General features: G+C 41.5%; 1 protein-coding gene and 1 long non-coding RNA gene across 2 annotated transcripts in view; one reads left to right on the forward strand and one right to left on the reverse strand.

The window, feature by feature from the left end:
- LOC133350573 (WD repeat and FYVE domain-containing protein 3-like) overlaps window positions 1-5,982 on the forward strand; it is a 91,766-nt gene extending 85,784 nt beyond the window's left edge. The window contains exon 62 of the mRNA XM_061565052.1: window positions 1,504-5,982. Within this exon, the coding sequence (XP_061421036.1) occupies window positions 1,504-1,585 (82 nt within the window). The 3' untranslated portion in view covers window positions 1,586-5,982. The remainder of the gene's footprint in view (window positions 1-1,503) is intronic.
- A 134-nt stretch (window positions 5,983-6,116) lies between these two features.
- LOC133350575 (uncharacterized) lies at window positions 6,117-12,902 on the reverse strand. The gene is made up of 3 exons (XR_009756088.1): window positions 12,794-12,902; window positions 11,794-11,897; window positions 6,117-10,712 (listed from the first exon to the last, which is right to left on the reverse strand). It is a non-coding gene; the product is annotated as an uncharacterized LOC133350575 (long non-coding RNA).
- Between the last annotated feature and the right edge of the window lie 2,117 nt (window positions 12,903-15,019).

Here is a 15,019-nt window from a genome sequence, read left to right on the forward strand (position 1 = left end):
ACTCCCGTATCCTGTGGCCATGCACTGAGCACGTGCATACGCGTTGCCCCTGGTTTCACCTTACACCTCGGCTCTCAAATAACAGCAACACTACTACTACTCTTGATTTGAAGCTTTCGTGACTGCAGGGATCCATACTCTTTGGTTCTTTCGGTAAAGTCACGTAGGTATAAAATAAAATACGACTATTTTTATTTCACCAGGTAAGGCCTGGAGAGTGATACACAGCTCTTTTTAAGAAGCGGCCTGGCCACAAATGATGGCTCAACAAAGTGGCTTATCGTGTGGAAATGTATAGCAGCCAAATACTCTAAATGCGTGATGTTGATTCTAAATGTGGAGGGAAAAGCTGGAGGACCCGGAGAAAAATCCACGTAACCACGGGGATAACATGCAAACTCCAAATATACAGGCATCAGGGTCGGGATCAAACCCAAGATCTCCTGTATACCAGGCAAGATAGTTAACATCTCGCCACCATGGCGCTCCATTCCCTTACATCACCCGTGTCGCGAGTCAGTCTTTGTGTTATAAACTGAATTAAAACCTATCAATCTGTCTGCAATTGTCTCAAATCATGTAGAGCAATAATCTTTATTTTATTTTCATTTTTTACCTACGTGACTTTACCGAAAAAACCCAAGAATATGAATCCTTGCAGTCACGAAAGCTTCAAATCTAGAATTAGAGCAATAATCGTTCATTGCCATATTTCGACAATAAAGTTTTAAACATATATAACGTTTAGAGATGGCCGTGTGACTCAGGGGTTAAAACACCGGGACGTCGCGGCAAAGATCCTGGGTTCGAATCCGGGTTTCAGCCACCCATGGTTATACCAGGTTCTTAAATGAGTTGCTGGTCACCAATTACTTGATTAACGGGACAGTTCAAAAACATTTTCCTGCGGGCAAGGCGCGTGTGCAAAGTGCAGCAGCCGCATAAGTGGTCATCATAATATCTGTTACTGCCAGCCATTATCTAACACGTGGGGCGGTGCACTCTTCTAAGAGCGTTCCAAATGGATACTTTGTCTTTTGACACATGATGCCAATTTGCGTGATGCCGTCACATCCTTCAATGAAACATTCCTTAGTAATAGTAATAGGTTTTTACCCTTTCAACTGGTACAAAAACTGACACCTTTATACAAGGGATCATGTTTGCAATAACCACAACACAAGCAGTCAAAATGCAAACAAAAAGAAACAACTCCGATAATGATATGCACTGTCCTTGAAGTTGATTGGTCCACACCCGAGACAGCTTTTCTTAGAGCCTAGTCTCCATTGGTGTTGGACCAGATGACAGTGCATATCATTATCAGAGTTGTTTCTTTTTGTTTGCATTTTGACTGCTTGTGTTGTGGTTATTGCAAACATGATCCCTTGTATAAAGGTGTCAGTTTTTGTACCAGTTGAAAGGGCAAAACCTATTACTATATTTTGCCACTGGTAAAGGAGATGTCTCATAGTGAAACATTCCTTCTCGTTGTTTGCACAGGGACCACAGTCGCATCCTGGTGGGAGACTCGCGAGGCCGTGTTTACAGCTGCTCAACCAGGGAGCTGTCAGGCCATGGCTAGGATGGAAAATGACGGAAGTTCCCCCTCCCCCCAGAGGGAACGTGGTGTGGTGGGAGAAAAGTTTAGCGGCTTCCGATTGATTTCTCCAAATGGCACTTGAGGGTGATCGACATCGCATCCTTCTCTTTCTTTTCATCATTCACACACAGCTTCCATTTTTTTGGATGTTGTTTTTGGGGAAAGCGTGGAAAAAGCCACCGCCAGAATGTTCCTGATGACGACCAAAAATGTACGAAGTTGTGGACTGGTGCGTGGGGATGCGATGCGGGGAACGAAGATGAACTTTGTATCGTAAATGATCAGTTTTGCGGCCGCAATCCAACTGTTATGTCACCTACTTAGCCACCTTGTAGATATCACAGAAACTATAACAGGTCTTTGTAATTACACGTAAACATGTTTTGCCAGTTTTTTGTATACTAAAGACTAATTTGAAAGAAAAACATAATAATATAACGATGCACTTCTCCACTTTATCACGTGCCCTGTTTCGCTGTGCTGTGTTTGAGCGAGTACGTTGGTTCACTGTGTTCCTATGATGGACTTGTCATCGAAGCTACGCGCAGTCTTGCGGTTCACTGATCATTTACATATATCCATCACTTTGAAGGGAAAGACAGCGATTCCTTTGCATTCCAGTGCGCGGGAGTAATCGCAACTATCCGGTTGCAAAACAAGGGCACCTTTCAGAAGTTAACGTTGCTACTTTGAAATGGCTTTATCGATGCTCATTGTCGGTATTGTAGATATCGCCACTGTTGTGTCAGAGTCCCGCGTTCTTGGCCGACCTTCCGTGGTTCCGCGAGTACCGTGCTTGTGAAGCTGCGCCCCCGATCTCGTGCCAGAGCAACTTGCTTCTCACCGGCTTCCTCGTTGGCGAGCTGTCGTCTCTCTCCGTTTCACTCGAGCTCAATGCCCATCCCGTCTGTGCCATGCACAGTGAAGCACAAGTATCCGCATACCGTAGGTGTGACGATCTGAGGCCGGTTAACCTACGACAACAAGCTTTGCCGCACTGTGGTGAATTCTCCGAAGGAGGCCGGTTGATTGTGAGCAGGGGCATCGTCACGGCTGTGCTTCGGACCAATGCGATGCTTGTGATCTTATTAAGCTGTGGCTAAGAAAAGTCACCACATGTGCGATCATTTTAAGCCAGTGCTCTGTGAGCCTGTGTTAGCGGTTATATTTACCCTAATACAGATGTCAGCCAATGCTGCTTTTGTTGCAGATGGTCGCCTTGTGAACCAGTGAAGACTGCAATTTCCAAATTAGCGTTATTACAATTGCACACTGAACAAAAAAGTGTATACATTCTTGAACAAAATGTAAACAAAGTTCTGTTCCTAAAAACGAATTGTTTCGTGAATGCGTGGGCTTTATGAGACCACCGTTATACCCGTGTAACATGAAATCAATTCGTAATATGCTGTATTTGGTCTACAAAATTGATGTGACTTTAATTTGGCTACATTCCTACTCTTAAGAAGGCACCGAGTAAATGGACGCTTCGGTTTCAAAGTTGGTTTAGAAGTTTATGGCCCTTTTCTTTCTTACTGAAAGGTTCAAGGTTGATGTTTCACTTGCCACAGCTCCATGGTTCATAGATTACGTGATTTTACGCAGATACAAATCGCGTGATGTGGGGGGGAGGGAGGAGCTGTTCAGAGATGTGGAGCCCAAAGTATTGGGCCACGTGGCGGTGAGGTAGAAGGAAGCAGCCACATTCAAACTGGATCATTCATATGAAATGGATGGTCCATAAAACAATATTTCCATGATTGAGAAATACATCCTTATGTTGTGGTATTAATATAATCATGTATCAAACGGTTTTGTTATTTTGGAGCAATTTGACCTTGAATGTGATACTAAATTATCCATTTATAACAGCATGGAAAGATTTTCATATAGTCGTGTTATAGAATGTGTTTTTAAAATATCCCAAAGTAATATAGCCTCAATCAACAGTGTAGTTTGAATTTGACATGTACACTTCATTGGTGCAATTTCCTTGAAGCATTTTTTTTACAGTTTCATGGCAAAGTCACCTTCATAACCATCAACACTCCTATGTCAGATCTATGGAATTGAGTGGCTGATTGCTTCAGTGGCAGATGTATTAATTTCCTCTACCATTGCTTGATTTCCAAGCATAATGTGAAGTGGGCAGACTAGCAATCATTCATAATATAGGTTTTTTTGGGTTAGATCGCGTAGATATAAATGTGTTGTTAACCCCGCCACCACCTGACACAGCCAATTAGTAAGGTTTGTCATGTAAACAAAGCATGACCATCAGTTGAGTTCAGCACACCGGTGTGTTGGAGAATAAACCCACAATGTCGATGGTGGGTTTAATGACACATTTAGATCTCCGTGATCTAACCCAGACACCTCATGGATTATTCGGTCGCGAAAGCCTACGTGTTCAACAGACTAGTCGGTTTTTTTCACTTATCGGTTCAAGTCTAAATTACCTTTTTAAAATGTGGCTATAGTTTGCGTTTAACCATAGTCATCAATTTACACGGCTCTGTCTACGCATTTTTAAACTTGCATTCATATCCATTCCAGTTCGGTTTTAAGGGACCATTTAATTTGTTCCATCGCTCAATCATGCAAAAAATATCAAGTGGGGAAAAAACCCCCCCTCATTATGCACACATTTCCTATACCGTACTTTATTTTTTATAAATACTTTTTTAACATAACATTTTATGTTTTAAGTTATATTGTGCTTTTTTTGTACTTCATGTTTATAAATTTATTTTTTTGCTGTAGTTATTGTACCGCAATTCGCTATACACATGCGTGCATATCACCCCCCCCCCCCAGCTGCGATTGTGTTGAGCCGAGTCGTCGTTTCTCTGGCAAAATTAATTCTTAAAGCTGTCGGGCAAATTTAAAACGAGACGACATCGCTCTGCGTGTTTCCTACACAACCTCGGCTCAAATTCAACCTCCCATTCATTGTTGTAAATCAAATCAAAGTTGCTGGTTAGCTGGAGCATGAACAATTTAGTGTGCAATAACTTATTTTTAATATTACATATTATATCTCTCCATACGGTGTATGGAGTGTCGGATAAGTTTTCCAAAATGAGAAACCACTGATATTTTTACCCAACATTTTTTTCTTCTGTATTGTTGGGTTTATTCCATTGTTTTTGGCCGATGTCTTTCAGTATTTCCTCGCTAGGCAAAAGACATAGCAGTGTTTTGATTATGGTTTTGTAAATTACCGTACCGTACAAACTGTTTCTTAACCCAGCTTTCCTTGCCACGAATCTCACAGCCCTGTTGTGGCGTAAGACATGGTGCTTTGACATGAATTAAAAGCCAGCACCTGCCTTTGTGGAATTTTATTTCATGGACCTTGAGAGTTAAATTTAAATTACTTTTACGTAAGATTGCACTGCAAAACTTAAATGTTGTCTATTTTTTTTAAAGCAATGCTTTAACATATCTTGTATTACTGTTAAGTGCCTAAGGTTTGTTGTTGCATATGGGCATCCTGTTAATTGCATGTGTGGTTGGGTTTTCTTCCCTGTCTGAAGTACACTTACCATTATTTTTGGCAACGTGGAGTTTGTGGGTCAAGGCCTGATTAACCGATATCAAAATATTCGGACTTTGAATTGAGACTTCAAGTTCAAGTGAACTTTAATTGCCCAACAATTACATTAATTAAAAACGAATAGTTAATCATTCACAGCCATTTGTAGTACCAGCTATGAAGATTAGGCCGTGTGCTCTCTGGGAGCGGGGAAAAAAAACAGAGATAATTGTGGAATGGCACAGACATTGGGGGTTGTGAAAGTTTTACCTGTAAAATATCCTCGTATGACATTTAACACCGCTATCGTTGTGATTACCATATAATGTATATGCGCACACTTCTGGCCGCTATGAAACACGAACCCGAAAAGTAATTACGATCGTCTCGTCCAACATGTACGCGAGTAGTGATGGTTGTCAATGTGTTGCGTGGTTCCAGATTGTTTGCCGATCCGCCTGTTATGCCAGTGGTTACAGATGTGCGTGTGAAGCTCCCCCCAAAAAAAACCCTCGCCTGAATGTAAGCCTTCATTTTCAGCAGGCATATAACCCTGTTTGTAATTAAACATTTGCCGATGAATTAAATGCAGGAGCGCGGTGGGTGCTTTAACAGCCGTTGGGTGACAGAAGGCTTGGGTTGTGGTGACTTTTATGTTTGCAGCAGCAGCAAAAAAAAAAACTGGCATTTGCGGAACTAGAACAATTCACCGCCGATTGTCAAGGTTGAGCAAAAAGGGTGGACGCGCGTAAACTTGCAGCACTGCTATGTGTTTCATAGCAAAACTTGTACAGGTTAGACAGGTAAAGCAATATAAAAAATAAACGTGTTTTTAAATATTCCCTATTGTCCACTCCCGTTGGTGACGCGTGTTGTGACGATTTACGCAAAGTTATTATTTATGTTGCTTTTCCATCCAGCAAGGTCAAGCGTGAAGAAGTGTTGCGCTTAAAAAAAACACATCAGCAATTAATTATTCTAGTAATCTTTATTGGTACATTCACATCTTGCACCTTTGTAACACCCACACACAATGATATATTACTATACACAAAGTAATGTTATATTCCAACATGTGCTGTATTTAACCCAGATGTTATGATGAATACTGTACTGGATTACATCTGTTTAGTCGAGGGACCCACACAACGGCATTAACCAGGAACACTCTTTAACCAGTCTGTTTAGAAAACAATCACTAATGCATTACATGAACTATGTTCTCATGGATCAGCTAGGAAAGGGGTTTATCTAAATATTCTCATTTACAGGCTGCTGTGAAAACCAGATATGGAATATTGAATGGCACAGACCTGGGTTTTTTTGGTCTTGTGTACCAACCCACATTCCACGTGGTTTCCACAGTGGCCTCATTCATCAGGTATTATATGCGTCGTGTGAACGTCTCTGAACTCTATAGCAGTGACAAAGCATCAAGAGAAACAGAACTCTAACATGAACATACCTAATAAGAGGCCCAATCACAAAATATAGCAGTCTACTGTAATTTGCAATGTTACTATTTTATATACCTCATGTCGTGTATACAGTTAAGCAGGAATATCAACAAAACTGCACGCAAACGCTTTTAGCCGAAATAAAATTTTAAATGTATGGACCTAAGTCCACCGTTCTTAAGTCAATTTTTTCTTGAGTCCAAAACTTGACAATTCCCTTAAAATGCGATGGAAATACTTACCCGTAATAACTGACAAGAACAATAAACACCTTCACCATCAGATTTACAGTACTTTGTGGTGAAGAGGTCTTCCTAGTGCTACCTATGGTATATCTCAGCTTGGGTTTCACATCAGGCTCACGATGGTAGGACAGATGAAGAGGCCGGTTTCAGTCAAACATTAAATTGAAAAGCACACGAAGCGAAAATAAGTTGTTGCAAGACATCCAAGAAGTCTAGTGGGTGTTCAGTTACGTGAAAACCCTTTTGACAAGTGTAATATCAATTGTGAGAACTCACTGTGATATTTTTCGGCTGAGAAAACGGGCTCTAATGTGGTGAAACCTCAAGAGCACAAGCTGTGGAGTGATTTATTCGCAATGAGTAACTGCTGATGGAAAACATTTTAAATCAGATACAACTCACTTTTAACACCTGAATTGCCTTCCAACATATAAGACACAGCGTATATATACACACAAAGTACTTTCAAGCTAAGGAGTAAGATAAGACCTATATATTTAATATATATATTTTTTATTTTCATTTACAACATAAATAAACTGGTGTAAAATATTAATTTACCTTAGCTTAATTTAGGAGCATCATTTAAATGCTAGGAAAATTATTTTTTTTGGTTCAACACTATAGTGGATGGTGTTTAATTTTGTTCAGCTGGCATCAAATATACCTTTGCAGTCAAAATTAGAAATAAAAAAATTGGAAAATGAGGATTAAAACAGCTGCGGCATTTAGCATTTCAAATAGTTTTTTTCAGCAGTTACATTCACAACCGAGTCACAGCCATTTACTCGCTATAGACCTCTTCACACGGCTTTACTGCAGAAGGAAATATAAAATCTGGCAAAGAGCTAAACAGAACACGGTAAATGGGGAAAATAAGCAAATGAAGCAAGTAGCAAGGTTTATACAAAATCAAAGAGCAACGTTTGAGACATCAACTGAAAATGTATTCTAATGTGTAGCATCACCACCAAACTTTTATCTGAAAATATATTCGAGTCTGTAACGTCCAAAGAATGGAACAACACTTACATATGCCTCAAATAACATTGTTTTGTGAAGATAATTTGTAATGATTTGGTTGCAAATGCACACTTTAAAGTTGAAAGGTAAACGCCTCTACCAAATGTTATGTGTGGCCATGTTATATCCCGTTTTGGTAACATCTTGCACCCTAAACCAAGGATACATTCATTGCACAGTGAAATTATATATATAAAACTATATCAGACAATACAGTAAAACAATGATTAAAGTAATAAGATTACAATAAATTTAAGAAAAATCTATAAAACAGTGCCATGTTATTCACATTGTGCATACCCCTCAATAAAAAATAACAATCTGTATAAAGTAAGAAAAAAACCCACTACATCAGATTTAGCAGTTATACGTGTGAGCATTAATGTTGGTTGGCCCCACGGCTTTAACTTCTGAACACTCAACACAGTAAACACCGGCATGCCATGCACCAATATAACGAACTAGGCAAACTGGTTTTCAGTTGTGAATATGCAGGAGACAATCAGGATAACACTGCCAACCATCCACCAATTATCGTGTGAAATGGAGCTAATTAGTGGCACGCGGGAACACGGACCATCTAGTTAACTTGGCTGGAGAGCTTCCATGTCTCAGGACACCCCTCCACGACGAAGCAATCTACACTTGCAGTTCCTTACACTGACGAGTACTTGAATCCAGACACATTCAGTTTGTAAGCGCAAGGGTCAGAGGGGGCTGGAGCTTTACTTACAAGAGACCCTGTTCCCAGGCGTAAAAGCTGCCTTTTCAAACTCGGTGTCACGTGACGTGAACGTGTTTTAAGTTGGAAGAATTTTGAAGAGAGGCAGCTATACAAAACCCCGTTTCATTTCACCACTCCGATGACAAACGTCATCTCTCACCACCACATGACCACACAATGCTTTCTCAGAGAACATAATATTTTCTTATTTTTGTAAAGACGTCGGCCTTACAGAGAATTCGTTTAATAGAATGAGAAGTTACTGTAAACACTTCATTTGAGAAGTGCAAGCCATATGTTTGATATCTTGCTGTACCGTGCATGCGAGTGTACACGTTACAATCACAGGCTACTTCTAGGATAATATGCTTATTGGGGGTAAATTGTTACCGTGTACACAGCAGGATACGAAAGGTTTGCAGTGAGGGGGGGGGAAGAGCTTTACATCTACGGGCAATATACTCTACTCAAATTGCAAAGCCCTGATCACTAATTAGAAATGTCAATGATTATCATCACAATGCTACACAGATATACTGTAAGTCTAATTATACCTCATTAGAGACTGCTTCAGTACGGTCCAAATCAACTGCACATGCTTAAATTACGCACGCATAAGCCTTCGAATGCACGCTACATGGAGCATTTTGCAATTCGGCTCTGGCATCGATTGTTTTTTTATTTCCGCGAGATATAAAATTTTCGAATTATTATTTCGCATAAGACTGCGCCATTCTCAATCAGGGCGCATTACATTATTCGGACGTTCACGCGTGGTAATGTATCAAAAGAAGGGGCTACATTGAGCACCAACCGTCAGTCTACATTTTGTAAAATTCAAAACATAACGTAATTACCTCGACTGGAATTACAAACGTAGCAATCACCTATCCCCAACTGGCAGATTGATGCTCGAGTTACATTGCGTTATCACACAGGGAACAAGCCGCTATGGGGAGGGGGGGGGGGGGCAGCAAAGATAAACAATTGCACTTCCCAGACATTTTGCACATATTGAGTTCAAAATAATCATAAGTGCTGTATTATCGTTCTTATACGGGGGGGGGGGGGGAAGAGGTTTGCTCGTAAAATTGGACAGCGTGTTAAATATTGATACTTTATATTAATCAGGCATCATCGACTACCTGTGACCAGTAACCAAGATGCATCTTTGTACGCAAGCCTGAACCCCCCCCCCCCTTGCTTTCCAAAATGCTTTTTGCCTTTTTTCCAGTTGAAAAAACAGTGCGCATGTCAATGACAAAATAATTCTGTGTTGCATATTACGGGAAACATTTTAACTTTATACTTCCGAGAGTAAGGGAATGTTATCACGTAGGCAACAAATTAATTCCTTGTAAATGCTACAGCATATTCTTGCTTCTTTCTACGTGACTTCACCGAAAGAACCAAGAATATGAATCCCTGCAGTCACGAAAGCTTTAAATTGAAATTTGCTGCAGCATAGTTCAATGCGCAAAGCCTTCGTGTAAAAACAGCAAAAGAGAGTTGTTTTCAATAAATGTTTATGAGCTTGAGTGAAGGATACTGCTGCAAATAGGCTCCAATATAACCATTGCTCCATCGGAATTGGCCAAAACCAGAGAAGCACAGAATGATAATGCAAGATAAATGCTGCACTTTGCAATTGCACTACTGGCATCGGCTGACCAATCATCACATCCCCAAGCTATAAAACGCTGCTTGAACAAGCTGGTAGGTTAAGTTACTGTGGTCACTGTGGAGGCCTGCGAATCTGACAGCGAAGGGAAATCCCCACTTAAATTTCGCAACGCGAGAACAACTTAAAAGTACAGAGCAAATACATCACGCTATGTCGCATTGCCAAGAAAACGATGAAGTGATTCCCGAGCATGACTTTTGATCTTAATAAATACAGGCGGCCTGCGATGTCCCTTTAAATATGAGCGTGTGCGTACGGATCCTGGTGCGTAGGTAGGCCACCTAGGAGAGCTTGGGTTGGATAATGCCCACGAAGTCGTCTTCCTTCTGGATGAGTCCCTTTCCCATCAGACTGTCACGGAGCGCTTTAAAAATCTGAATCTGCTGGTCTGGCCTAAGCACCAGCAGCTGCTGCAGAAGTTTGGCTGGATTTGGCCCTCTGTCAAAGACACAATTGATGGATGCAGGTTAAATATCACCATGGATATAAGCAACTAAAACAGAGGAGATAGTTTAGGTATGTGAGCCATATTTTTTCCTGAAAACAGATGATGCTTAAAGGAGATCAAAGTTACAATTTCCCTTGAAAAAAACGCTTTCAGCTGCCGATAAAATGGCCGCGTAGGTAACTGGAAGAGAGTGAAGACGCTAGTCTAAAGCCTGGTGTGTTATATTTGGCAGCGATACGAATGCTGAGAAAGGAAGAAGTTACAAAGCTGGGAAGTTATGAGATTTCGGTTTGGCGTTAAATTGGAGAAATCAGTTGGACAGAAAGAGGAGCAGGCTCAGGCAAAGTCGAATTGGAACAATTTAGAGATGACAAAAGATCTGGATCGGGCAAATTGTCAGAGAGAAAAGACTCGCTGATTGAAACTCAAAATGGAAGATGGGGGGGGGGGGGGGGGGGCAAGACCAAGAAAAAGAAAGATAGGGGGGCTATATGCAAAAATGAAGAGGAGAGTGCAGAATTCAACACATTGGAGGTAACTTGAACTAAGAAGCTGCCTCAAGATAGAAAACTCAATAAGAAGACAGACAACAAGAGTCAGACGTGGTCACAGGGTAGTGTTATAATACAGTTGTCAAATTTCACTCAAAACGCAAAACACATTTTAATTGAAGAGATTTTTTAAAACGTAACATAAGCATGTGTTTACACTGCAGCCTTCAATGCATTTCCTGTACCATCCTACGACAAAACCATATTTGTATATTTGTGTAGTCGACTGGCAGGAGTGTGAATTACCGCCCCACTTTTATCTTCTTTATACACCCCACGGAAAACCGAGGAATCACATTACCACATTGTGCAAATAAACGGATTGTGTATATCAAGCGGACCACTGGGCTGAAGGTGGGCTTGCAAGGACTCGAGATAAAATACTGACTCAGAGATTACATAATCTCTTATGTTCAAGCTTTTAACAGAAATCCCTTCAGTAAAAGCCTGCAGCTCATTACAATAAGTATTAGGGTGTATTTGCGTGAAATTGAAAAAAAACTGCGTTTAAATTCCTTACTTTATGAAGCTGGCCATGTACACGTGCACAAACGTGGCCATGAGATATTGACAGTCGAATCGATCCATGATCCCTCCGTGGCCAGGAATGGTGTCGGCAAAATCCTGTGACAGAAGTGGTGAAGCATGGCACAACAACATTAATGTGCATTGCAAGGGTGCAAACACACATGAGAGTAATTTACTGTCTGGGTTCATCATCAGCCATGATCCGTCCACTGCTGGATGAAGCTCTCCCCAGTTTGCTCCCATTCCTCAAGGTTTCATGATACAAGAATCTACCTCCTGCACACGAGCCAATTCGAAAATATGTTTTCAGTAGCTTTGAGTTGAGCACAATTTTTTAACTCTGCACACAATTATGCTTAACTATCAAATAAATTAAAGTTTGTTGAACGTATGTGCAGTACATGCCAGATTTACCTGACTGCCGGCTACATGCAGGACAGCAGAGAGCAGTGGAACAAAACAAATTGTTTTACTGTTCTTAAACTATAAAAAACTATTATAATTAAACTTTTTTTTAATTTCACCAGGTAAGGCCCACTGAACTATATAAGCTCTTTTTCAGAAGAGACCTGGCCACAAATGATCGCTCAACCAAGTGTTGCCTTATAAAAATCCACGCAACCACGGGGAGAACATGCAAACTCCAAATATACAGGTGTCAGTGTAGGGATCGAACCCACTTCCTCCTGCATACCAGGCAAAGGAGTTAACATCTCGCTCCAGTGGCACCCATCTCTACGCTCTCAAGCTTCTCCAACCCACACAAACTAGCATGGTGAAATGTGGTCATATAACCTCCACCACCCGCACGGCATGGACATGACCTCAACCAGCAGTGGACTGAAAAAGGGCTGTCCATGTATATTAGCGATAATGATGAGAAATGCAATATACCAATGTTAGTGTGTGAGCACATTAAGCAAATTCATACCAATCAATGAGGCAAGGAGAGCACTTAATGCATAATTGAGACAATGCTAAAGTATCCACACCTTAATTTTAAAGGCACGCTTGAATCCACTTGCAAAGAACCCCTCCAAATGGTCCCATGAGCGAAGCGAAGGTTGACAGAGCAATGCTGTGGATCTGGAACGGGTACAGGCCGAACTGTTTTCTGCACACACACACACAAACGTTCCCCATTTAGCCTTGCAGACTCCTGGGACAAGGGCTGTGAGAGAGCACCTACCAAGGCAAGCACAACACGGGGTGGGGTGTGGCCAGCAGCATGCCTGGCTGCTTTAGTTTCTCCAATGAAAAATATATACACACTGCCCCAGGTACTCATTCAAGGCAGAGTCAATAAAAGAAGGCCCATGACAAGTTCTGATATAATATTTGAAAATGGTGTTAGCCGTGGCACATTTTGGCGAAGACTAACCACTGTGCCACTGCAATCCCTACACAAAGACACATACATACACACACACAGGATATGTCTGTCTTTGTGTTGAGGCCACTACTCAAAGCAGAGCCACATTGCTGTTGTGCAAGCTCTGGTTACCGCAGACAAGTCCACCTATTTAGTGAGGTTACATGACTAGCAAGAAATAGCAATTACGCAACCCTCATCAATGCTGTCAGCACCACAGAGCATGTGTGGCTATTTCTTGACATTAAAACTTTCGTGACCTGCAGGAATTCATATTCTTTGGGTCTTTCGGTAAAGTCACGTAGATAAGTTCAATAGTAAAGTGAAAGCCCTCCCCGTAGAGGCGGTTAAATCTGGACTTAAAGCTTCCGTTGGGCCAATCTATTGACTGACTTCACAGAAAGACCCAAAAATATTAATTCCTGCAGTCACGGAAGCTTGAAGTCAAGATTAAAACTGCCTCTATGGGGAGGGTTTCCACTTAACTATTGAACCTATCTGCGTGACTTTACCGAAAGACCCAAAGAATGTGTGGATATTGCTCACTGCATGGTGGAATGCAAGTACAGAAAATGCAGTGCAACCTGTTCAGAGGCGTCCTTGAACTATCAGCCGTCTGTCTATAACAGCACATACACTCTCAAGCCATTAATGCTATGCTCACCAGCTCTGGTTAAAGGAGGAGTCTTTGATTGCCTCTTGGCTATTCCCACCAAAGCATTACTCACAGCTCGTCCGTGGTGCTGCTATAATCAATTCTAAGATGAGGAACACTTTCTAAATTAGGAGAAACCCTGGTGGCTACACTGTAGTTTGGCTGCTCGTTCATGATTTACTGGAAATTATCTGTGAAAATCCACAGTTTTAAGTCCTCCTCAAGCGACTAGAAGTTTCAATGGGGATTCTCTGGCATTGCTTTGTGGGTTCCACTTTTACTTAAAGGATTGTAGGTACTTCGTCACAAAGGTTGGCTTTAAGTCACCAATTAGACCGGTTCTCCGGAGTGTTCCGCAGTGATCTGTGCTTGGCCCATCACTTTTTAGCATCTACATGGCACCATTGGGTATTATACTCCAACATCTTGATCCTACCGGTTAGGACCAGACTATTCAACAGCATCTGCATCACTGACAGTCGTGAAATCATGGTTGCACCGAAACTTCATACTTCTAAATGCTGACAAGACCAAAGCCATATTCATCGGCTCCCCTCTGCATCTTTCTAAAATTGGTTCGTCTCGTTAGTTGATGGTCACAATGTCAGTCCCACACGGGAGGTTAGAAACCTCGGTGTTCAGTTTAACCAGTCATTATCCTTTGAGGCACATATCTAACGTGGCTAAAATAAAAAAATTTCCACCTAAGAAATATTGCCAGAATGCATCGCTTCCTGTCACCTGCCGACTTGGAGAGACTGAATTTCGATTTAAAGCTTTCGTGACTGCAGGGATTCATCTTCTTGGTTCTTTCGGTAAAGTCACGTAGAAGGGAAATAAGAGAGACTGGTCCATGCTTTTGTGTTATTCCGACTCGACTACTGCAACGCCTCGCTGTTTGGGATTCCGAGCACTGGGGGAGACTCCAGCTTGTTCAGAATGCAGCTGGGAGTGCCGACACCATGTCCACCATTCCGTGAGCACATTGGACCGGTCCCCCTTTATCTCTTCATTGGCTACTGGTCAAATTCCGAGTGGATTGTAAGATACTCAGCACTCCCAGGTCGAGGTTGTGCTGTTTTGGTCATCGGGCTTTTGGTAGCGTGGCACCCAAGCTATGGAACGCCTTGCCACTTGAAATCAGGAAATCAGAGTCAGTAGATATTTAAGTCTGCTTTGACAACCCATCTC

This window comes from Lethenteron reissneri, chromosome 34 (genome assembly GCF_015708825.2).
Source record: "Lethenteron reissneri isolate LAM-NWPU_2019-01 chromosome 34, ASM1570882v1, whole genome shotgun sequence".
NCBI lineage: Eukaryota > Metazoa > Chordata > Hyperoartia > Petromyzontiformes > Petromyzontidae > Lethenteron > Lethenteron reissneri.